Genomic DNA, 26,070 nt, shown 5'->3' on the forward strand with positions numbered 1-26,070 from the left:
TAAAGTGGTCTTATGCATCTCTCAAAGTCCCCGGATGTGGGATTCCTAGCTCGTATCTGCTTTGTTGACGAGAACTTGTTGATGGAATGTTCCTTGTTTACAAAATAATCAAATTCATTAGAATGGAGGAGAAAAGAAATTAATATGAATCATATTACTTATTTAATACTTCCACTACATTATTTATTCAATCAAAAAGAAGGGGTCACTATATACCATATCCCTGAATCTTTAATTAATTTTATTCCCAAACTGGGGTTAATAAAGTTTGTAGGCCTAATGGCATATATTTCTTTGTTCTTACCATTGTTCTCTAGATCACTCTCCTGCTCTCTCTCCCTCTCTCGGTGACTCTGTCTTTATATCTCTCACCTTATCCCCCCCCCCCCCCATTCTCTCTTTCTCACTCTCTCTGTCTGTTTGCCACTCCCTCTTTTATTGTATTTCTCCTGTGTAGTATAAAGTTTTTTCCATATAATATATATTTCTCACATCATTTATTATTGGTGTGAATGAAAACAGTCATGTGATTAGACTAGCTTTTTCAGTATACACACCAAATCTTTATAATTTAACAATTTTTATGAAATATTCACGTTTATTAGATGCATTCATCAAATGTTCCAGGGCATGAAAGTAAAAAGTAGCAATTGATACAAATAAAAACAAGTTTTCTTTTCATATAATTAAACAATACAATACTTTTAAAACAAAAGCAAACATTTTCATGATTGTTTCACAATATTCAAGTTTAGAGAAACCAGATTCTCTAAATGTATGACCGATCTTGAAGAAATTTTTTTTTATAGTAAACACATAATCATTAACTGTAAAATCTATCTCTGAAAACAGGTTTCCCTTTTTTGTGGGATGCACTGTATATCAGAAATGTTAAATGTTAGATAATACGTTGAGCATAATTCGTATTATTGACCATTTACCAAAGTTTTAGCTGGGCTTTAATGTGAATTATAAGTTTAAATATCATTAGATCATTGATAAAAAAATGAAATTAAGTATAAATTTGATCTATATTTCATTAATAAGAATAAGTTTCAATTTTATCAGGTTGCCTGCAGCTCCCCCGTTACATGTCATGTGAAATAAAACAGCAGATAGAACTGTAAAAAGGATAATCCAAAACAGAACAAAATAAAACAAAAGTATATTGATTATTAAACAAGAACTGACACTGTACTATGAGAGTCAGGGGAGGGGGTATTTCAAGACATCTTGTTCAAAGAAACCCTCTAGAAATAGAAATAAACTTATCTGAATGGGTTTTAAAAAAAATTTAACCAATAACATCGATAATGGTTCTTTCACATTTAATTGCTCCAATTGAAATTTACTTTAATTTCTGACTCTCGCTTTTCAAACAGAGGGTTGTGGGTTCGAATCCTAGCCATGGCATGTTTTCCTTCAGCAAGAAATTTATCCTTACTGTGCTGCACTCAACCCAGGTGAGGTGAATGGGAACCCGGCAAGATTAATTCCTTGAATGCACGAGCGATGAAAGGCAGCTCGAAGTAAAGCGGGGGTAATAATAATAATGCACCTCGGAATAGATTGTTTCTAGATAGATGGCGCTATACAAATGTCTATTATTATTATCATTAAGTACATAATAAAGATAAATCTCAATGTTAGTTTGATTATTAATCACCACATGGTTGCAAGATGGGTCTATGATTTTCTAATTTTTCTTTGAGTGTATGCAGCATATGACACATGAAAAAAAAAGTGTTTTTCCGACATCTCAAAACTATTGCTGTAATTAGAATATTTACAATCATATTTTGATGGTAATTATGAGACCCAAAAATTGTTAGAATTATTCACTGCAGCCCTACACCTTTTTTTCCTCTGTGAATTCTATAACAAAACAAAACATTTATTCATAAACACACCCAATTACATTTTTTCAGTAATGAGATAATTTCAATATTTCAAATTCATAATGCAATATGTCATCATTTAATTGACAAAGATGTCATTCCTTTTGCAAATGTAAATGATTAAAATTTAGGGATGAAAATTGAAAGAGAAATCACATTTCATAGTTCATTTGATACAATTTAGTAATAATGGCTTGAATTCGTGAAGGGTTGTTAAATCAAATACAGAGGTGAAATCACATCATTTCGAAAATCCATATTTTATTGTTCGAAACAGAAATCGGAACCAGAAATCCTCAGAAAATTTGTTTTGCACAATTAATGGTGGGCCCCGCCGCCACTGTGCAGCGCCAGATCGATGTTGCTCTATCCCTTGAATTGTTGAATGCCAAACAGGGAAGCAGCAACTCCCATCTTTTAACGTCTTTTGGTCTGACGCGGCCGGGGTTTGAACTCCCGACATCCCGGTTGTGAGACGGACACTCTACCAACTGAGCCAACACACCGGTATGACGTGTTTGACATCAGAGGTTTAATTTGGGATTCGCAAAGGTGGGCTTATTTAATAAAATGGTTAATAGTTCAAAGCGCATCATTTGACAATCAATGACACATTTCCACCCATGGGAAAACTTGACTCACATTTGTAAAATGCAATTTTAACATCAAGGGGGTGTTTCACAAAGATTTAAGTATGACTTAGAGTCGCACTTAAATACCAACGCGCACATGATATGCAACGCACAATCTTACTGATCAATACGCAGTGGTGCGCGTCCTCTTTGCATGATCTGACCAATGTGGCCATGCCTTTTATACAATTATACCGCATGCAACTCTAAGTGTGTAATAAACTGGGAAGTTTGTTTCATCCCATCTCATTTTCATTTGTCTTTCTTTTGCCATTTTGTGACTTTGGATGCTAAAACCAATTGATTTGAGGGGCTATAGCCTCTCTGTGATTGAACCAATCTCTTACTTATTGACATGTGCTTAGTAAAGATTATTGAAGCTAGCCTGTAAAAAATATTGTTCATTCTGACTGGGCAGAATTTGTGCAGTGCCCTTGTAAAGTTTGATCAGTTTCTTTTGGAACCCAGTTTAGTTTTAGATGACTTCAAATAGAAGGTGTACATTGTGAAACCTGGGCATTTTAACAATGATTTATTATGGTTTTATACACAGGTTTTTGTTTGTCCTCTAACATGTCTGATTCTGGGAGCACTCTACATGACTATAATCAAAACCAATCTCTATTATCACCAGAGAAAAATTGACAAACTTGGTCATGATAGTACTAATGTGTGTTGCTGGTTTCAATGCAGGGTTCCCACAGATATTTGAAAACAAAATTCCATGACTAAATTGTTGCTTTCCACGACTTCCCGTGACGTCCCAGGAGTTATGTAGAATTTGGATGTCACAAAACTGGGAAAAATGGAAATCATGACCACCAATTATAATATCATGTATGATCACAGAGTATGAGAGTTGCGAGACACGAGAAACTGGAAATCTACCACAGCCAAGAGGTAAATGCAATTCCATGACTTTTCCATGACCTTTCACAAATTTTCAGAATTCCCTGACTTTCCATGACCACAAATTTTTCCAGGATTTTCCATGACTGTGGGAACCCTGTGAGTCATCATAATTTAAGTGCAAGCAAACTGAAAATATAACAAGAGCTGCCTACCTGAACAACAAGAACACATCAGCAGTTTAATGCTGAAAATCAGTATTTGGTCAGGAAATCTGTATTTTCAAAATACCATAGGACAACACATAAAACTAGAACTTTATATCAGTATTTTTCAGTATTAAACAATCAGTATTCTCTCTCAGTATTCATTTTCACTGAAAATCAGTACCACTTGTCAGCTCTGGGGGGGGGGTGTTTCACAAAGATTTAAGTATGACTTAAAGAGAAATTCCAGTAGTTGCAGTAAACACTGATTTCATGAGAAAGTCTGTAAAACCAGGCTTAATTGTCAGTATATCATCGAGGATCTAGATCTGGTACAGTTACATAAACTGAACTTTGTGAAATCTTGAAATCTACGCTGAAAAATTTTCAGACTGAACTTCCCCAACACAGATAAGCGCACGTGGGACAGTGTATAATTATTGCTTTGAGCGTCGGGCCCGACGCTCTACCCGAATCCTGTCCTTATTTGCTGATTTCTCAGCAATTACACAATTTCTTCCAGAATCCTTTGGCACATGCGTTTTATTTATACAAACAGATACTTTGGTGGTCATTTCATTGGATTCTGTACGAACTCATTTTGATATCGTTACCAAAACTAGCATTTACCTTTAAAGAGAAATTCCAGTAGTTGCAGTAAAAACTGATTTCATGAGAAAGTCTGTAAAACCAGGCTTAATTGTCAGTATATCATCGAGGATCTAGATCTGGTACAGTTACATAAACTGAACTTTGTGAAATCTTGAAATCTACGCTGAAAAATGTTCAGACTGAACTTCCCCAACACAGATAAGCGCACGTGGGACAGTGTATAATTATTGCTTTGAGCGTCGGGCCCGACGCTCTACCCGAATCCTGTGCTTATTTGCTGATTTCTCAGCAATTACACAATTTCTTCCAGAATCCTTTGGCACATGCGTTTTATTTATACAAACAGACACTTTGGTGGTCATTTCATTGGATTCTGTACGAACTCATTTTGATATCGTTACCAAAACTAGCATTTACCTTTAAGTCGCACTTACATGTCAATGCCGACACGTACGTGATATGCAACGCTCGATCTTATTGATAGATATGCAGTAGTGCGCGTTCTCATGACACGATCTGACCAACGCAGTCAAGCCTTTCATACCGTACACAACTCTGTATTTAAGTGCGACTCTAAGTCATGCTTAAATCTTTGTGAAACACCCCCCTGGTCTAGTAATGAACTTAAAAAAAAACAAATATCAAAAAGCATATAAGCTCCATTAACCCATTGGATACTGCATAATTTTGCTAAAACAAGTTTTCCATAAGACTTTATATGACACCTAGATAGATCCTTGTAATTTGATTGGTTGTTTGATATCGTTCATTCAGCCCATTTAGCAATGACGTCGTCAACCGTGCAATTTTGGATCCATACGATTTTGTCCATTGCACTCGCGCACCGAGACTGCAGCTGCAGGCACCAGCTGTGTGCATATTGTAATGACGTAACAATCAACAGACCAAACTCGCGCTGCACGAGCCTGTTTTGCATCGAAATTCATAAATTTTCATATGAAAAAAATCAATGTTTAGGTGTCATATAAACCAAATAATGAATGTGTTTTCATTCGTGCAATGGACAGGATACTTCATTCGGTGAAAGATGAAATAATGATCCATTCAATGGATCATTTCATCTTTCACCTCATCAAGTATTCTGTCCATTGCACTCATAAACATTCATTATTTGTATACCAGCCCGCATGTGAGCTCAGTCTTCAACAGCTTAACAAACTACTGTATCAATATCATTCATTGGCTTGCAATAGAGGGCACGTCTGCTTATCAAGACTCCACACACGGCCCCATATGGCACCATTGCATATAAATAATAGATGGTAACTTTGCCATCAAGTGGTAACTCCAAAGGGAATAATATCTCATAGACAATCAAAATCTTGGATTCCATGTACATTACTTCTTTTGGCACAGGCAAAGTTCCCATAATAGCAAGTTTTATTCAATGGGGTACTCAAGATGGCTGACTGATACCTCAGTCACATTTGCTCTACAGGGGCCGTACGGCGAGTCGAAAACGGCTGTTTTAACATATTTTGTAATAGCTACATAAAGGTAGTTTGAATAAAAATTAGTAAAATGACTGTTTTCGACTCGCCGTACGGCCGCTGTAAAGCAAATGTGACCGAGGCATATTATAACTAATACCACCAATGGGTGGTATTCTGATTATTAAACCATACTTCTATGGAATGCTGGCATCATAATATTTCTTCCATATTCATTACAATTATAATATATCAATTAATTCATGAAAATTCATTACATTTTTACATTTTCCTATTCTTTTCCATTTCACAACTCAATTAATTTTCAAACAAATTTTTGCAGCACGATAAGAATAATTTTCAATTTGTGACGAAGTTGACAACTGGCACTCCATAAACCTGTGGTCTAAGTTAACCCTGGTTTAACTAAACCATGGGTTTCTTACCATCACCACAAATGTTTTTCATTTCTTTCATAAATTTGGGTACAAAGTCAATTTTCTCTTTTTACATTTTGGCAATTTCATAGCAAGTTTTTGGTAGAGCATGATGAAAAACCTTCCACATATTATGTTGACTCAGACCATTACCAAATAAATACCTAATGGGGGCCTATTAACTGGCAATTCCATAAACCATTTGACTTTTTAGTTCATCTAACCAACATTTTACCCATTCTTACTTCATTTCATCATCTGCTGAAGCCATGGTAATATTAAACTCTACATATGAAGGAGAAAACAGATATATCATTCCAGGATAACCTCACATGTAAGGGGTCAGAGGAACTTACTTTCCAATGGTACCAAAACAGCTTTTCATACTTTATGGAATTACTTTTACACAAATGAACTCTTGGTTTGGGGCAATACATAGCTAATATATCCAAAACCCCTTAGAAAATGTGAAAAATTGACATAATTAGTATGACAAAGTACAGGCTTAAACAATAGCCATGAATGATGACACATAACTTCATCTACCTGGTACTTCTTTCAAATGAATTCTTTAATTCGTTTTATATCTTCATATCCTAAAGAACCAATATCCCCTTGTACATTCTCAATTATTCAATTCCTGTAACCCTTGCGACATACCACAAGCCTTTCTGTACAAAATAGCATGCACAAATGAATGACACTGCAATGCAATGGGATGTCAAATGTCAAAAATTCATGCACACGACTTTGAATAGATTTGTGCATAATTTTTTCAAGTGAGACATAACTGTATCCCGCATCTCTGAATATTTTAGTTGATGCCTCATATTCCACTGACTATGTAGACAGAAGGCCACTGAGCTTTGTCAAGCCACATCTGAATGAGGCTTCAATCGCTTTTATCTATCTTCAAATGTCTTTGTCACATCCACCATTATCTCACAAATCCAAAAGACCAGCAAATCCTGATAGCTAATCTTCACAGATCTTTTACAGCTCTTCAATTCCTTTGTCCGCGTCTGCCTCTGTTTTGACATGGAGCGGGGAGGATTTTGGTATCTTGATGGTCATTACTTATCTTCACAAAATTTCTTGAGCTCTGCGGTTAATTTGTTAGTGGCTGTCTCAGTCTTTATGCGTAGCAGGATATGGGTTGGTATCATAAATCATTATAACTTATCTTCACAAATCTTCTGGAGTTCTTCGATCAGTTTGTCCGTGTTCACCTCAGTCTTGGCATGCAACAGGGAATGGGATGGTATCGTAAATCATTATTACTTATCTTCACAAATCTTCTGGAGTTCTTCGATCACTTTGTCCGCATTCACCTCAGTCTTGGCATACAACAGGGGTTGGTTGGTATTATAAATCATTATTACTTATCTTCACAAATCTTCTGGAGTTCTTCGATCAGTTTGTCCGTCTTCACCTCAGTCTTGGCACAAAGCAGGAAAAGGGTTGGTATCATAATGGTCAATACTTATCTTCGCAAATCTTCTTGAGCTCTTTAATTTTGTCTGTGTCTCCCTGAGACTTGACGCAAAGCAGGAGACGGGCTGGTTTCGTAAACCATCATTTCTTATCTACACAAATCTTCTTGAGCACTTTGATCAGTTTGTCAGCATCCGCCTCGGTCTTGGCATGAGAGGGGTTGGTATAATTGTCATTACTTATCTTCACAAATCTTCTTGAGCTGTTCAATCAGTTTGTCAGCATCTGCCTCTGTCTTGACACGAAGCAGGAGCGGGGTGGGAGTCGGGGCGCAGCCTTCCTCGCAGGCGGTGCTCTCTTGGGGGTTCAGATAGTTCTTGTTGCACTTGGGGCATTTCTTCTCGGCCGGAGGGTTAAGAGGAGAGAGCAGCATAATGCTGTTCTTGTTCTTCCCTTGTTTGGTCACCTGTGAAAGCATGCTCGAAACCACGCCGATGTTCAAGATGATGTTTCCTGTACAAAGAGACACCAAAGTAGAAAAAATATTTACAGATTAACAGAAATCGGTATAAGAACTCTAAATAGTTGATTTGAAAACATAAAGATCTGAACTATATTGCATACTTTATTCTGATATTGTAAACTAACAGTAGGCAAAGTCACATCTTTTGAACTGTGATGTCAAACGTTGATCCAAGATACAACTCTTTAAGGCATCGCTGCAACATTACCGATTGTAACAGGCCTCTGTTTGAGCATTGTTGGTGCTAACATACCTGTGCTAGAGACAGTCATTTTCCGTTTCAAAACATGGTCTTTTCCGTTTCTGAAAATCTGTAATTCTGTTTCAACTTGATCTAAAAATGAAAATTCTGTTTTGTCACTGAAAATGTACACAGCAAAAACCTGAATTCCATTTTTGCAAAGGTGAATTCCATGAATTTTTACATGAAAAGTATAAGAACCAAACAGAATTTTTGTTTATTTACCGGTAAAACAGAAAATCACTGTGCGGCCGTCTCAGATGGTAAGTTGAGAAGATGGGATTAGACCATGTGGAATGAGACCAAACAGACAATAGACAAAGCTGGGCCCCATCTTAAAAAGAGTTATGATTGATCCGATCAATCACAACTATGGACGGCCAGCAACATCAACATCTATTATGCATGTTTGTTCAAAATATTTTCTAACTATGATGTATATTCATGTGTTCTTCGTTTTCTTGAAAATTCACTGTGCTTCTCTTTGTTTACAAAGGACATTGGGCAAATTTCCTGTTGAAAAAATAATGACTCTGATGGATTTCCATAGAGTTACAACTCTTTGTAAGACAGGGCCCTGGTCTACACTAGCCTGGAGGCTTATGGAGAGTAAAAGTCATTTTACTGACGTAGGCTTACTCTCCATGAAGCCTGGGACGGCATACCAATGCTCTACACTCACCGACGAATTAGGCGACAATAATGTTGTGCCAAAATACGAGTTCTCTTTAGGGTTTTGAGCCCAAACTTATGTAAATGGGCTACAATATTGGTTGGCAACTTTCGGCCAAAAATTGTCAGTTTTTGTCATAAAATGACGCTTAAATACATTAAAATATTAAAAGTAGAGGAGTGTTTACGTACATATGTTATTGTCGCCATCTTGCCGTCTTTGTTATCGTAGCCAAAGATACTAGACGCGTATAGAGGGCGACAATATCATGAGCAGTGCCAACTTATAGATAAAACAAATACTTGCATCGGCCGATAAATATCATGAATTGTAAAATACTTGCATCGGCCGATAAATATCATGAAATCACTTTATGGTATTTTACGATTCATGATATTCATAGAGAGTAAGCCTACGTCAGCAAAATGACCTTTACTCTCCAGAAGCCTCCAGGGTAGTGTAGACCAAGTAGAAGTTTCCCAGTGTACTTACCGAGTGTAGTATCTGCTCTGATAAGAAGCTGAGCGGTTCCTCCCGAAGCTTTGACGTGCAGCATCCCGACGCCCCTCTCTTTGAACTCGGAGCCTTTCTTGTAGAATACCTTACATCTAGAAAAGAAATGACAAAGATAAATAATTTAGCCTTTCTTGTCCAATTCCTTCCACAAAAAAAAAAATCATTACAAGTTCTAACATTTTTTTAACTTGGGACTTTTTTTTGTATACCTTACATTTGCAGTGAAAAAGAAAGAGATAAAAAAGGGTAATTCTCACACGTGACCAAAGTTATGACAAATCTTGACTTTCATTAGTTATAAATCTCAAACTTTTAGATATTAGTAATTCAAACGTTATATAATATTAACATGTTCAGTCAGCTATCATTAGAAAATACTTCTGTCGTCTCCAATATGCAGGGTCAAGGTCAGAGGTCAAAAGAAGTGGGTCATGAGTGTGACTTCACACAGAAGCATGATTTTGAAAGTTTAATTTCATTTTGAAATTCCTGTGAATTTAAAAATGAAATTAAAGTTTCAAAATCATCAGAATTAGTTATAAATCTCTAAAATTGTTAGATTTATAACAATTAAAGTCATGATTTGTCATAATTTCTGTCACACACGTGACCAAGAACGGCCCAAAAATTCATAATATTGTATGATATATATAATTGTGTACACAGATAAAATAAATTGAACCTTATTGAGCTGAAGTGAACTACATGTAAGTGGAGGACAAAGGCATAAAAAAGATAAACAGGTTTAAAGGTAAAAGACAGTAGTTGCAGCAATCATTTCATGAGAAAGTCTTTTAAATCAAGGTTAATTGTCAAAATATTATCATACATCTAGATCTGGTACATTAATGTAATCTTATCTTTGTAAAATCATGAAATCTTAGCTCAAAATCGATAATTCTGATGAACAGCGTATGTGGTATAGTGCTCATTTCACATCAATTAGGCATTTTCTTCCAGAGCTATTCGGCACATATTTGTTATTTATACATACAAACACTTTGGTGGTAAATGGATTCACTTTGAACTCATTTTGAGATCGCTACCAAAACTGGTATTTATCTTTAACATTACTTCACTGAGAGTGAGAAAAGATGGAAATCAAACTGACTTACCTCGTGGAATAGAGGGCGTCTTTCTCCTCAATCACTTTAACTTCGACCTTTGGTGGCTCGTCCGATTCTTCTTCCAGTTTTTCTTTCTCATCTAAAAAAGAAAGGTAAAGGAGTAAATGTACTGAATTAATGTGGGGATAATTTTGTATGATAAGTTATTACCAAATTTTGTTTTGATTCATCACACAAAAATTCCTGAAAGTTAAATATTTTGCTATATTTTTCTTCAAAATGGCAACGCTCAGGTTTTTCCTATACACTTGAATCTAACAGGCACCGTCACATCGTTCCATGCAAGCCTTCTGTGTACATTGCGGGTCACCTTCATTGAGAGTATTTCACACGTAGTTGCCCGCAGGAATGCACGCAGAAAAGTTGCGGTTGAGTTGCGGGCAATCTCCCGCACCTCAGCTGCAAGGCTTGCATGTAACGATGTGAAAGGGTCTCAATATTGTGTTAGCTAATATTGCGTCCTCGCAAAATGTAAAGCAAGTTTTCAAATTGAAATATAAATTAAAGGTAAACTCTAGTCATATCAGCAAGTTTACACATCACAGAAGTTGATTTGCAAATCTAGCTGTTGGGTTCTATTACAAAGTTCTTTTTTTAAGAAATCATGAACTTCAAAGTATGTTGTACTTTATATTGTCCATATTGATTCCAAAAAAAAATCAAGAAGAAAAAAAAAGGATTTATGCAGACACTTACAAGATATGTTTGTCTGAAAAATCAACATCTACTTTGGATGCTTGGGAGTCTAATTGAAAAACATAATTCCGGAAATTAGGAAAGTATTTCAGGTCACTTTATTTTTCAATGTTTCAAAGCAAAAATAATGATTTTCAGGTCCATTTTTTTTCAGGGCTTCATTTTTAAACATAACACAGCAATATTAACCTAACAACTCAAGGGCCCAGTTTCATAAAGGACTTACAACTATGGTAACTTTGCCATTATGGAACTACCATGGTAACAGGGCTCAGCAACCAATCACAATCAAGGTTACCATGGTTAAGTACAATTCTGGTAAAGTTACAATAGTTTAAAGTCTTTATAACACGAACCCCTGATTTTTTAAAGTTATATCGATGTTGAACAATGCTTTAAAGCTGCCTCTCACCTTGGCTTGAGGAAGCTGGTTTGGGCAAAGTTCCAAAAGAAAATTTTGGCGTAGTCGATCCCAGTATGGATGAAGACGATGACAACGAAGACGGTGTCCCGAAGCTTAAACCTTTAGTCTCCGAGGAGGATTTATCGCCAAAACTGAAGCCGGTTTTCGGAGCTGAAGGTGCCTTCTCGCTTTCCGTTGCTGCCGGTTTCCCACCGAACTTGAATCCTGGAAAACAGAACAAGCAGCAGGGAAAAAATTATATAGGGACTCCCGACTCTGGGCGTTTTCACAAGGGAAATGCTCAAAAAAGCCCTGGAAAATTACCATTCACTGTATTGTTAAAGCTTATCCAATGTAATAGATTTAGGCAGTAGATTGTGGAAAAGAGCACCCCAAAAAAATAATAAAATAAAATAAAACAATAACTTTTCGCCTGACAAGCAGGTACATTAAACTTGGATCAGTATTTGTTTGAGTTTACTGAACATTCTTCATATATGAGCCTAATGCTCAAAAAGACTATCGCAGCGTATATACCATATTTGCAGGATTTCAACCTAGACTACCAAAAACTAAAAAGTGAAACAGAGATTTAGAATTTCCACAGAGGGTAAGTAAAAAGCCTTTGAAACACTCGATGTTTCCTTTAACTGCTAATGGTCGATTGGTCTAAATTGCACGTTAAACATTCTATACTGCACTGATGCTATAGCATGGGTTCAGTTCCATGACAATTGCTCCGCTGTGAATTCCACGAATTCACACACTAATGGAATAACCAACTTCAATCCTGGATTTAAAGGGGAATCCAACTCAAATAAAATCTTGTTTTTATAAGAAAGAGAAAAATCAGACATGTTGATAGGTGAAAGTTTGAACAATATTGGACAAATAACAAGAAAGTTATGAATTTTTAAAAGTTGTAAATATTGGTAATCACTATACCCATGGAGACTTCAAATTGGCCGCATATGGGATGTCATAGTGATGTAAGGCAAGGACTACTCTTCTATGTACTCCAATACATATTATGGCTAAAATGTCATTTATCCCAAAAGTTTTATTTCAAATTATATTTTTCTTTCATGAGGACATAAAACAATATACTACCTAGGTTATATTTAGATTACTGCCCCAGGGGAATGGGTACTTAGGAGAAAACCACAAATCCCGATAATAAAGTACATGGCCTATGGGAAAGTTGTCCTTGCCCCTTGTCATAATTTACTTACCTAGTTGCCAATTTGAAATCTACATACTATTAGTGATCTCAATTTTAAAGCAGCTATAACTTTCTTATTGCTTGTCCGATTTCTTTCAAACTTTCACCATTCTGTTTAATTTATTTTTCTCCATCCCAACACAACATTTTATGGCCAAGGCTGGATTCCCCTTTAACACTATACCCTATCCTAAACCTAACATAAAACCATATTGCAACCAAAACCGTAACCCTATATCTTTTAAAAAGCCTGTAGCCACTCATACTAGTGCTAGGTTAGTACTTAGTATACTAACCTCGCACAAAGAACCACGTTTGGCAGTGGATTCCTCACTGCTACGACGCCACTTCTGGCGTCCACAACACACGACTTCTATGGCTTGATTTTTCTGTGCGCGGCAGAATGTAATGAACCATTGAGTGGCCTGGAGCAACTGTCGTGTCACTATGGGTTCGAATTCCCCTCTCGATAGCTGGTGTTATGCTTTCACTTACAAATTGATAACAGCTTATATTCCATTGAAATTAGACCTGACAATAGTGAATTGCAAAACTAAAATCAAGAAACTTGACCAAATATTCACCTGGTCAAGCGGATTCAATAGCGGCTGGGTGAGATACAAATTTGGCCTACCAAATAATGTGTAATTAATCAAGCAATGTGGGAATAACAAGAATTTAAAGCCTCTCTTCATTTTCTGACATTTCTTCAAAGCTGTATATATTGAGGCAATTATAGGATGCAATACCTGTAAATGCAGCTGCTGTTGTACTGGAAGACTTTTCTTGCTCGGTGGCACCCATTCCAATCTGTGCTTTCGTGTTCTTCTGCTCCCCTCCTTTGGTTTCTTCTTTCCTCTTTGCTTGCTTCTCTTCAATCTCACCCAAGTGCTTTTTATAATCCTCAAAAATCGGTGTCAAGTCACATACAGGGTTCCCCTCAACGTGCTTCTGTATCCATGCACTAACAGAACGATTCAACGCCGTAATTTCATCGGCGTACGCATCCTTATCTTTGCTCCCGTTCTCCGACTTCGCAGAGAAAACGCTCCCGTTTGACGAGCTTTTGGAGTCTGTGTCCGTTTTGCCTAACGTAAACATGTTCGTGGATGGTTGCGAGTCCGTGCTGGCTTTGAAACTGAATGTGGACGCCGATGACGGTGCAGACTCGAATGTGACAGTTTTCTTTGTTTGGGGTTCACCGGTGGAAGCGGATGAATCCGGTTTGGAGCCGAATGAAGCAGAAGAAACTGGTTTGGAGCCAAATGAAAGCGAGTTGGAGCCGAACGAAGCGGATGAATCCGGTTTGGAGCTGAATGAAGCAAATGAAGCGGGTTTGGAGCCGAACGAAGCGGATGAATCCGGTTTGGAGCTGAATGAAGCGGGTTTGGAGCAGATCGAAGCGGATGAATCCAGTTTGGAGCTGAATGAAGCGGGTTTGGAGCCGAACGAAGCGGATGGCGTAGATGAGCTCTGCGTGGAAGCACCAAACCCAGAGAATCCTTTGAAAGCAGCGAATGGGGTCTGTGCTGGTGGCAAGATTGTTTCCTTTTCCTACGTTCAAAGGTAATCACAAAAGGGAACACTTCATCAGTATGAAGCATTTAGACACATTGCATCAAGCACTGAGCATATTATCATTTATTATCCATATTCAAAGCAAAAGATCAACAAAAGATTTTTAAACTTTCAAAGTGCTTTCAGGTTTTTATTCTGCACAATACCATACACAAGGACTTTATAAGCTCTACTCTCATAATTTATATGTAAACAAATGTACTGTAGTTGCAACAAGCGCAGATTGCATGGGAAAACCTGTAAAATCAAGGTCATTTGCCATCACATTATGGTAGATCTTGATCTGGTTTATTTTTTACGTGAATCGTTCTCTGTGGAATCATGAAATCTAAGCTGGAAAGTTACCACTGGGGATCACAAACACAGATAAGCACATGTGGGGCAGCGTATTATTGTTGCTTGGAAAAAGACCCAACATCTCCATGGCATACCATGACCAACCATGCTTGTTTTTTTAATTTCTCAGCAATTAAAACTCTTTTCCACCAGTCATTTGGTACACTTTGTTAATCATTTAATGGACTATGTTCGAAATCATTCTATATTTTTACCACAAGTGGCATTAATGTTTAGCTTTATTTCAAAATCAATTATCATAATTTAGAAATTGGGAAAGAGTTCCAAATGCACCCCCACCAGAAAAAATAAACTCAAAGAAAGTTGAGACTTCCGGTTTTCTCACTTCAGATTTCTCTTTAGAACAATTTTTTTCTATAAATTACAATAGTTGAGACTCAAATTCACCTCGTTAACCGAAGTCAAGATCTCTTTCCACTTTGCTAGCAATAGTTTGACTAGTCTAAGCTTTCAGACCATTTACTGACTAAATAATCCTATGTCTATGAACAATAACACGGACTTGATTCTGCTAAAAAATTTGAAGGAATAAAGCCATATACTGGTATGTATCTCCAGTCTCCCTTCATAAATGTTCTAGATTATACAGGACTAGATATATCATTTTAAACTATCTCCATATTTTGCCATTTTAGTGGGGGAACATATGGAATTCTGGTCAAATTGTATCACCTGCTGTTGCCCTTTCACTCTCCTTTTAGCTCTGATCATCGGTCGGCGCGATAAGGTCTCATTATCCGCAACAGCAAACGTACCAGCCTATAAATAATAAAAAAGAAAATCGATAAATCACAAGGGAATCTTCTCTCAAAGCTGACTGTAGAGGGAGCTGTCATATTTATATAAACACACAGAAAGAGGGGAAGTATCATCTTGCCAGGCAATCCTAGTACCGATGAGGTCAAAACATAACAGTATTGACCTAAAAGGCGACAACAGCACGTATACAGGGTGGTAAATTTGTAAAATCGCGCGATTTGCGTGCTGTCGCCAAGCAAAAAGACAATAAAATCAATATGGAGATGTAAACACGACGGCAAGTTTTCCCCGTCTTTTCAGAACATTTTTCTTGTTTTTTGAATGAATTCTTGTTTAAAAATGAAATCAATATCGTAGAAATGTCGGAAATGAAGTTGTATCCCATCTACATGATTTAGGGCTAGATCTTTTAGAGGGAAAGTAGAAATCTCGGGGGCGAAAGTTTCAGGTTTTTGCGGTACACGCACATGAATGGGACGCAATCCCTGGCTCCGTGGAGAATAAGCATACGTTAGGAAATGATTTGTACTCTCAAGGAGCCTCCTGGCTATGCAGATGGTAAAATTATAATTTTAGAAATATGATAATAATCATTCCCAATGTTTCAACAAAATGATGATCGAAATCTGGCTCATCTTCACAATATGCTTGATCAAAATTATTTTTGAATTTGCAGGAACAATTTGTTGATAGTCGCGCCCCCATCTTGGCATTTGTCAAGGATAGCAGTTGCGCAATGGGCCAATACTACGCTGGACAATCAGAACACGTCTAGATTAGAATCACCCCAACACCATATAACAGACCAATGTATGACATGACAACTTCACTCCAGTACAATACCCAATACATGAAGAACATCAGAGTTCAGCAGACCTGATTGCATTACATGTGACAGCAAACTGTTATAATGGATGCATGCAACTTTCCACACATGGAACTCGCTATTATCCTCTAATATATTTGGATTTCAGCATTTGTACTGTCTAGAATTTTAATTGAAAAGACACCACACAAAACTATTGTCGCTATGTCTGCCACACAAAAGACCAGTTTCCTAACCTATTCAAATCTTATGCATACTATTTTGGCAAAGAATGTTCTTGATAGCCTGATAGCTTGCCCGGCATAGCAACAACTGATCCATGCAAATCTGAACCTTGAGTATTGCAGCTGATTTATATGTAATCCAAATTCAATGAATACCTTGCTACCATGCCCCCAAGAAAGGAGGCCTGGTATAGAGGCCTGTTATTGATTGACAAACAGCTGACAATCTTTTTTAGATTTCAAAGGAAAGTTTTGTCAAGAAATATGTACCGTATCAATAATTTTCGATAGACAGAGGATAAATCACCAAGCTCTTTAAATATCCATGAATGTTTCTCACTTGGTAACTTGTAATGAACAGGGGTGTGAGTGGTCACAAATAAAAAGATCTGAAAAAAGCTGAAATAGAAAGAGCTCCCATACTTTTTGTACAGAGGGAAGCCAAAAATAAGCTGAAATTAAGCTGAAAATCATAACGAAAAAAATCTGAAATCAGATAAAAATCTGAACTCTCACACCCCTGAATGAAGTATTGATATTAACCGACTATTGATGAATGAACAAGGTTATTTTGAATTCTGTCATCTGTTGCTATATCTGGTATCTGGTAATCCTCTTAAAAGTCTTTCAGGTGAGACTTTTATATCACCATAGGTCCATAGAATTTGTAACAGCTAAAAATCTGAACTCTCACACCCCTGAGAATGACAATTTCTTCAAAATAATGAGTAATTTCATTTTGGAAGTGGATGTGTGATCAGACTCATGATCATAACCCCTATCATGTTCCCAGGGCGCGACAAACCCACTTGCCCGCTTGCCCGGGGCAAGTGAAAATGACGTGCGGGCAAGCATTTCTCAAAGTCAATTGCCCGATCGGGCAAGTGGTTGTTTTGGAAATAAAAATATCATTAGACCATCTAAATTTCAATATCTTTTGGATAATCACAACTATCTCTCATATCATGTCAAACCAGTAAAAAAACAGTGGAAACTGATGTAAAATCAGCGCCAATTACCAATAATTTATCGCCAGGTACCTTGTTCGAAAAACTGTGCCATCGCATCTTACGTTCTATGTGTGCAATGACTGCGCATGCGCTACCATCTTGCCCAATTTGCCGATGCAAACCCCCCAAAAAAAACGCCAAAAGTGGCTAAAATTTCACATTTTGCAAAAATCCATAAAATGGCCATCTATTTTCCATATTACCTTAAAATTGTTTTGATTTAGTTGAAAACTACCGAAAAAATGAAGATTATTCAGCTCTTTCTTGACTGATTTATCGATGCTTACACTCGGTAAATGTTTTTTGTTATTGTGGTCCAGTGGTCCCACATGTAGACTTTCATGTTGCATGAAAAAAAACATGAAAGTCTACATGTGGGACTACAATTAAAAAAATATTGACCGAGTGTAACATCATAAAATGATGAAGAAAAAACAAGAGAGAGATAAATATTCTTAATTTTCTTGATAGTTTCCAACTAATCAAAACAAAACAAAATTCAAGGAAATATGGAAAATAAATGACCATTGGATTTAAAGATGCAAAATGTGAAATTTTAGCCACTCCACTTGTTTTGTTTTTTTACATCAGAAAACGATCTTTTTCAGAGTCAATAAAGAGCTGAATATTTTTCACTGGCTTTCTTTATAGTTTCCAACTAAATCAAAACAATTCTAAGGAAATATGGCAAACAGATAAACATTTCGTGGATTTAAAGATGCAAAATAGGAAATTTTTGCAACTTTTGGTTAAGGTGTTTTTTTTTAACCTTAAACACCCATTTATAAATGCAACAAGTTTTTTCAAAATAAACTTAATGACTCAGGCCTACGTTGCTGAGTAAACTTTTAAAGGAGAATGAAACCCTTGAAACCAGCTGAATCCATATCAAAGAGAAAAATCAAAGAAACATATTGTTGAAAGTTTGAGGAAGATTGAATGAATAATAAAAAAGTTATGAGCATTTGAATATTGAGATCACTAATGCCATGTAGATCCTTCCAATTGGCAATGCGACCAAGATCTGTGATGTCACACACGTACAACTCCCTCATCACTTTAGTACTTATTTCACTTATATTCTCACTTTTATAGAGTCTATCACAGGGTGGGGTGTTCCCTTTATGAGAGGACAAGTACAGAGGTTTCACAACATTATATCATTGATGAATTGTTTGTCATATGATTAGAATGAGCAAAAAGAGATGTTTTGGGGTATATTTTCAGTGTCCAAAAGGGGAGAGTTGTTCATCTGTGACATCATAGATCTTGGTCGCATTGCCAATGGGAGGATCTCCATAGCATTAGTGATCTCGACATTCAAATGCTCATAACTCTTCTATTGCTAGTCCTATTTTACTCAAACTTTTGTTGATCTTATTCTTTGATTTTTCTGCTTTCACAAAAGCTAACTTGCTCCAAGAGCTTCATTCTCCTTTAAATGTGTGTTCTTTTATACTATACATGATTCTCAATTGTTATTTTGTATGACCTTTAAAAATAATAGTAGTGCCGTCATAATAAAATTATAAAACATATTGGGCAAGCAGTTTTTTCTATCGGGCAAGCAAATTTTTTCATAACTTGCCCAACAGGGCAAGTGACAAAAAAAAAATTTGTAGAGGCCTGATGTTCCATTTAAAAGTTTGAATTTATGGAGTTTATATTGCATGATATACAAGGAAGCTGATATATTTAGCATGGTAGACCAAAAAATAGTAGACAAGTTGGTAGTTGGACGAATTGGCATTGGACCAACTGAAAATAAACCTATATTTGACATCACATATTAAAACAAATTTTAAAATCCATAACTTTCTTATTCATTGACGGATTTTCATCAAACCTTCACCAGTATTTCTTTCAATTTTTTTCTGCTTTTACTAAAATCAACTTATTGGCAGGGTGAACAGGGGAGCGTTTCATCGATATTTTTATCCGACAAGTTGTCAGATCTGACAACTTATCTGACAACTTTCCTTGATTTTGATTGGCTGAAAAGTGTTATTAAGATGGTAACTGTAGGATAAAATGGGACTTGTCGGATGGGGCTTGTAGGATAAAACGTTCGACAAGTCCTTTCATGAAACTAAAATTGAAAGGGACAAAGAAAGATAACTTACTTCTTCAACCACCTCCTCGTCTTGGTCCCAGTTATCATGGGTGAGTTCAACTCCTGCTCTCCGCTTTGACATCTTGGAGTTGTCGCTGTTCCTCCAGGACAAATCAGTTATTCAGAGTTTATCCTCTTTGTTATTCCTGGTTTTAATCACAAATCCTTTTTAAAGAGACAAAAAAGAAAAAACAGAATCAGTTAACCATTCAGCTGCAATTTTTTTTAAATTCAAAATGGCAAAACAAGTACATAATGTACATGTAATGAGCACATGCGCCCGTGAGACGTGAGAGTAAAAAATTTGTTTTGTTTGTACATTTGGATCTACACTGGTACTTGTCGCAAGGCTCCACACTAACTTTTTTTCTTGGTGGCCCGATCGGTCCACCAAAATCATCAATTTCATATTCTTGGTGGCCCGAAAAGCAAATTTGGTGGCCCTAAAACAATAGAAAACATTACAATTTATCAAAACTTTGGTAGCCTGACTGGGCCACCAATTGAAGGCTTTTACAAAATGTTGGTGGCCCGACTCTCATTTTTGGTTGCCCCGGGCCACCGCTAATGTCGAGCCCTGCAGTTGTCGGATAAAATGTCCGACAAGTCAGTAGAGGCGCACGGCCAATATGGGAGACTCTCTCCAATAGGGGAAACAATCTCCCACATTGGAGACTTGCTTTGCAAAAGGACAAAAGAAACAACACCAACAATACTCAATAGCATGATTTTTTCCACCCAAAATTTTGTCTCACTGAGGTCAAAAGCCCATTTGTTTTGTGTGTGATTGACAACAAAAATCCTTATCAAAACAAAAGTAGAAAGTCAAAAAGGGGCCTAAGCTTTCGATCCTAGCAGAATCTTCGTCGGAGGCAAAATGACAAACATATAAAGTGGAACAACCATAATATAGACCACAAACAAGCTACAGCAACACTAGAAACAAGGAGACAAAAGGGGCATTAATGAGTAGAGAAGAACAATCAGGTTAGTGAAGGGGATGAAAGAAAAGGAGTAGGCAGACACAAAGGGAAGTTAGTGTAAGGCCAAGAGGGATTAAGATAATGAGGCAGGCAACATCAAACAGGATCTGGAACAAAACAGTGATAGAGGGATGAATAACTAGACAATTAGTGAGAGGTGGGTCAAACAGGTTACAAAGAAAGGCATAATAAACTGGGGCATAAGAGTGGGGGGAAAAAAGGAAAAGAATGGGGAACAACTGATAATGTGCAAAAGACATATAAGTATATATGATAAAGCATTAAACAAACTAAGAGAAGAAGGTAAGTGTAAATATGTATCTATAAGTGATATGTATATAAATATATCCAAAAAAGAAATGTATATGAAAAAATATAAATACACATATAAGCTTTTTCGGTATACCGGTATTAGTAATACCGTTCGGTATGAACGGCATACCGGTATGGATACCGCCGTTGAAATTTCAATACCGAAATACCGTCATACCAAAAGTTGAAAATATCATACCGGTATTTTCTTCTGTATTGTCGTCTATGGGTATTTTTACAGTAAAATTAAGCCAAAACAATAAGTTGTTTGGCTCTCTCAACTAGGCCCGTTTTGAAAGTCCATTTTTGATGCACGTGTACACGGCGTGTTTTTCGGTCGTGTACACGTGTACACGTTGTAAACACTCTGAGAGCGAGTTGTTTTCATGTCGACACGGACCTGCATCAACATTAAAAAGGGGGTCTATATAGCCTAAGTCACGGTTTTAAAGCTTACCAGAGAAGTTTGAAGTATCAATCCACAAAAATTGGTGCAAATTAAAAGTTTACTCAGCTTAGCAGCGCATTAAATTAATAAAGAATGCAAAAGAAAATCAGTGCAGGGCCCTGCTAGCGCCGACGCTCGTTGGATGCGCATTTTGTATACTGTACCGTACGTGCATGCACAGATCGCTGCAGAATTAAGTGTAACTGAAGTTATCGATCGATTTTCATTATTTTGTTGCCAATTTGAGGAGCGTTTGTTTGTAGGCTTGTAGCACATGTGTACGAGCGTATAACACGTAAGTTGTAGCAATGATCGCTGTTGCAATTGGTGATTCTCAAATTGGCTATGAGTGTGATTGAGCAACACTTTCGAGACCGGAGGCGGAGCAGACCCATTTCGTGGTACAAAAACTTGAGTCTCCAGAATGTATGTGGATTAAATCGGCGATTTTGGAAGTGAACTCACTCTAGATTAATTGAAATATATTGACATATTAGTAATTAGAATATGTGCAGTGTCTGAGAACTATGATTTAATGTGAGGCTGTGAGCTTGTTCACTGATTTTGTAGTCCCATGCAAGCTTTATGCAGATGCTACCGTGTACACGGTGATGGAATTTAGTACACGTGCACTGACTTGACCGTGCGTGTACACGTGTACACGTGTATTTAATGAAATCAGAATCCGATAATCTAACCTCGAAATGAATACATCGCCCCTGAACTAATGTCTGAGCTCCGCTAGCCGCTGCATAAGGCCTCGGCCCCACCGCTACGTAGCTAGGCCTACATGGGGTGCATATCGGCTGCATGCACTTGTGCACACAGCTACAGAAAACAAACGAAGCCGATCGAGATGGGGAGCATTTTATGAAGATTTTTCAGTGGTTTCAACAACAGATTTGCTTTCCGCCAATCACATGCGAGGGTTTGTCATAGCTTGTAACATCCCTCTATAAACAAACAAAATCACCGACAAAACTCTTTTTGAAACACTCCCCAGCCTGCCTTTTGACCACGTGGTGTCTTCAACAAAGTATCAACCTTGGGGCGTTGACTGACAAACCACAGGGATTAACACTTGTTTTTTTCTTTATGCAAGTTTTTTTTTCTCGGACTGCTCTTAACTCTTTTTTTGGGGGGGAGGGAGGGGGTGCTGGGCATCGACAGACAAACCACATGGATTAACACTTTTTTTTTCTTAGTGAAAGTTTTTTTTCTCGGACTGCTCTTAACTTGTTTCAATTATGACAAGTTTACTTTTATACAGCCTGCTACAAAAGTCGTTTGACACCCCCCCCCAAAAAAAAAATACATACATAAATATAAAAAATAATAACAAATAAATAAAAAACATGGAAACAAAATGTTACGCCATCCCTCTTGGTTTATTTTGAAAATGATCTGTGAAGTGATCGTGAATGGAAGAAAATGGCTGGAATATTTGTGTGATTTGTGATGGGTGATGTATCCTTTTTGTGCATGTGCGGTCATGAATAAAATGAAATAAACTATTGGATTGATTTTAATTTAAATTTATGATGGACTGGTGGCGTGATAAGATGATCAACTCAATTTTGGCATGTGTGAAAGATAGAATTGACATTATTAAAATGAAAAAGTATTGATGACCAGGACTTGGGGGGGGCAAAAGACAGAAATAGAAAAAAGGGGGGAAGATCGAGACTCGGAGAAGAGGAGGATGTTGATTGTTTGTGGTAAGAGAGGGGTGGTGACGGGGAGAGGATGGGCCGATGGGAAAGAGAGAGTGAGGAATTAAGGGGCTGGGAGATAAAGAAAAACAAAATCAAGAAAAAAGAGTGAGAAAGAGGCGGCCGCGGGATAAGAAGTCAAGGGGGAGGTTTTTACTTTTTAGACAACATGTGGAGATTCACAAGAGGGAGAAAACATGGCCTGAAGGGAGTTAGCTAAGAGGGGGGGGGGGGGGTTCAACACAATGGACATAAGAAAAGTTATTTACGAGATGTCAAAATTTGAGGTCAACAAACTTTGAACCTTCGACGAACACGTGTTGATGTGAGTGGTAAAAAAGGGGCGTATCTAAATGTGAATGAGTGGGGCCAAATCGGTGAAGGGAAAATCACGCAAATCTCCTTGACTGTTTCAGCAGGGAATTTGGTGCTTGGAACTTGGGGCATGTACACAAGTTTAGCAAAATAGCAGTGAGTAGGTGCGGTATAGCATTTGGTAACTTGACTACATCTAATTCATTTCAGCATGGAGATAGGATTAATAAATTGTACCACGTGCTTGCTGAGATAATTTCGCGCACGTGCACTGTGCACAGGTAACTCTCTCTCGCCGTCTCGGTGGGGCCGGGAGAGAGCATGATCGTATAACTTTTTGCTCAGGTCTTTATAATAGTTGGGACTTGAAATACGATAATTTCTCATTTTCTAATCTCTCTTTAATAAACAAATCATGATTATTTCCATTTGAAAATCTAAGGTTAGTGGTGACTTGCAAGGCTCAAGACAAGTCTCAACTTCGTCATTTTTAATTTTTTTTAATCTATGAAAATATGTTTGAGAAAGTTTCTGTCAATGAGAACGGACCATGCTGAGCATTCCTCAGCTGACCGCAAGCATCCACTCTTTATCCGAGGCCATATCAGGGCTAAACAAACATTGGACACTGTTTGCACAATCAAAATGAATTGGGAATTTACACCGGTATTAGTCGGTATACCGGTATTGAAGCAATTAGTAATACCGGTATTGAAAATATCAATACCGAAAAAGCTTATACACATATGGTGTAACTGATATTGTAATCCGCTAGGTGTGACGGGAAAAAACATAGGACTATACAGTAGGAAAAAAAAAAAAAAAAAAAGTATATGTGAAAAAGAGGAAGCAAATTGCCTAAAAAGGTAAAAGCAAATATAGAAGAGAGGGGGTGTATTTACTATTAATGAAGAAACCATAGTATACATTGTAAATAAGCAAATGTGGTATTGGTAAATCTAAAAGAGGTGAGTGGAGAAAAAAAAAAGTAATATATACTCCATTGGCTCTCTTTTATTAGATAAGCAGTTTTCAGCAGCTTCTTTTTGCCAAAACAAAAGTAGACGGTGAATATTGACGGTGAAAAGGGGTAATTTTTCATGAGGAATCTGCTTATCACATTTTTATCTGCCGCCAACATGGCCAAGGTAATCCTTTTGCAGCAAATGTAAACAAAGGAAATTGGACTCCAAAACTGGAGACTGTCTCTGAAATTGGATACCCAAATTCTTTACAAAAGTCTCTGATATTGGAGATAATCTCCCACATGAGTCTCCAATATTGGCCGTGCGCCTCTAGGCTCTACTGCAACTTGCAAGTCCTTTCATGAAACGCCCCCCAGATCTAGGCCCTAACAGTAACATTAAAAAGTTGGAGTCTGGACCACATTTTTTTCTAAAAATACTTAATCATGACACTTACATGAGTCCCATCCTTAACTTTCACCATCAAGCGAGTGCAGTGGTACTTGTAGATCTAACGTTACTTGTAACTTAATTTGTAGGCGCTGCGAGCGCGAGTGGACCGAGTTACCAGAGCTCAGAGCCACACAGCCGGCGCCGGCCCACCCCAGCGGCAGCGCACCCGGCACATCCGGCGCGGCAGTGGGGGCTAAGCCTGGCCGGTAGCCGGCTGCTGGTTACAGTTAATAGACGCAACATGACAACGTACATATTAAATAAGAAAATCACAGATATAATATGAGGACTATGCTGACCTGTTTTGGGGCTGAAGCTATGAATACTCGTCATTTATTTCGTAAACGGATGTTGACTTTCCACTTCATTCATTTCTGCATGTAGCGCGCCATTTTATAAAATGTCAATGAACAACAGAGGGCGGCAAAGCATTTTATGCAAGCCCTATATATAATAGGGCCTTGATTTTATGCAGAGTAGTAATAACTCTGATTTTATGCCTCAGCTCCCTCCCTGACCCTGCGCCTGCCAAGTTCAGTCTGACATATGAATTCAGAAAATGAGGGATCAAACATTATATTGTTCTTCTAGCGTTTATGATGTAAAAACTAGGGGGGGGGGTTCTTATTGAATATTTGAATTCACAATCACTTCAAGTCCAAGTTCAAGTTTATTTTCCATATCCATTATCAACATAAGCAAATACAAATCAAACATACATTATAAATATAAACAAATACAAAAGAAATATGATATTAATGATTACAAATCAATTGCAGGTTCCAAAATATTTGTAAAATAGTTTTGACACAATCTGATATGGAAATGAGGGGATCCACTAAAAAGCATTGCTTGTAGAGCGTGGATCCCCTAAGAAAGTATATTAAACATTTGAGAAATCGGACTCATTTGCAGGTGTAAATACAATAGGTTGAAATAGAATATTGGAAATAATAAAAAGATGGTGAGTAATAGCGAGAAATGATAAAAAGATGACAGAGATATGGGACGATACTAAAAACTAAAAAGAAAACAAAGACATGATGAAGAATAGAGGGCAGAGAGAAGGAATAAAGTACTGAAAGGGGAGCGAGG

At 37.3% G+C, this 26,070-nt stretch overlaps 1 protein-coding gene across 1 annotated transcript; it reads right to left on the reverse strand.

The window, feature by feature from the left end:
* Positions 1-4,420: 4,420 nt before the first annotated feature.
* LOC129268094 (nuclear pore complex protein Nup50-like) lies at positions 4,421-25,387 on the reverse strand. Its single transcript, XM_064104963.1, has 8 exons — positions 25,275-25,387; positions 19,798-19,952; positions 15,528-15,614; positions 13,670-14,474; positions 11,708-11,923; positions 10,588-10,678; positions 9,449-9,564; positions 4,421-8,032 (listed from the first exon to the last, which is right to left on the reverse strand). Exons 2-8 carry the CDS (start codon positions 19,867-19,869, stop codon positions 7,755-7,757), a joined length of 1,665 nt encoding a protein of 554 aa, XP_063961033.1. The 5' UTR covers positions 19,870-19,952; positions 25,275-25,387; the 3' UTR covers positions 4,421-7,754.
* Positions 25,388-26,070: the final 683 nt, after the last annotated feature.

This window comes from Lytechinus pictus, chromosome 9, assembly GCF_037042905.1.
Source record: "Lytechinus pictus isolate F3 Inbred chromosome 9, Lp3.0, whole genome shotgun sequence".
Taxonomy (NCBI): Eukaryota; Metazoa; Echinodermata; class Echinoidea; order Temnopleuroida; family Toxopneustidae; genus Lytechinus; species Lytechinus pictus.

Excerpts from the sequence above, each read along its gene's own strand:
- LOC129268094 (XM_064104963.1), bottom strand. The coding sequence starts at position 19,869 with ATGTCAAAGCGGAGAGCAGGAGTTGAACTCACCCATGATAACTGGGAC. Across the intron at positions 15,615-19,797 it reads ACGAGGAGGTGGTTGAAGAA|GCTGGTACGTTTGCTGTTGC; the intron begins GTAAGTTATCTT and ends TATTATTTATAG. Across the intron at positions 9,565-10,587 it reads GACGCCCTCTATTCCACGAG|ATGTAAGGTATTCTACAAGA; the intron begins GTAAGTCAGTTT and ends TTTCTTTTCTAG.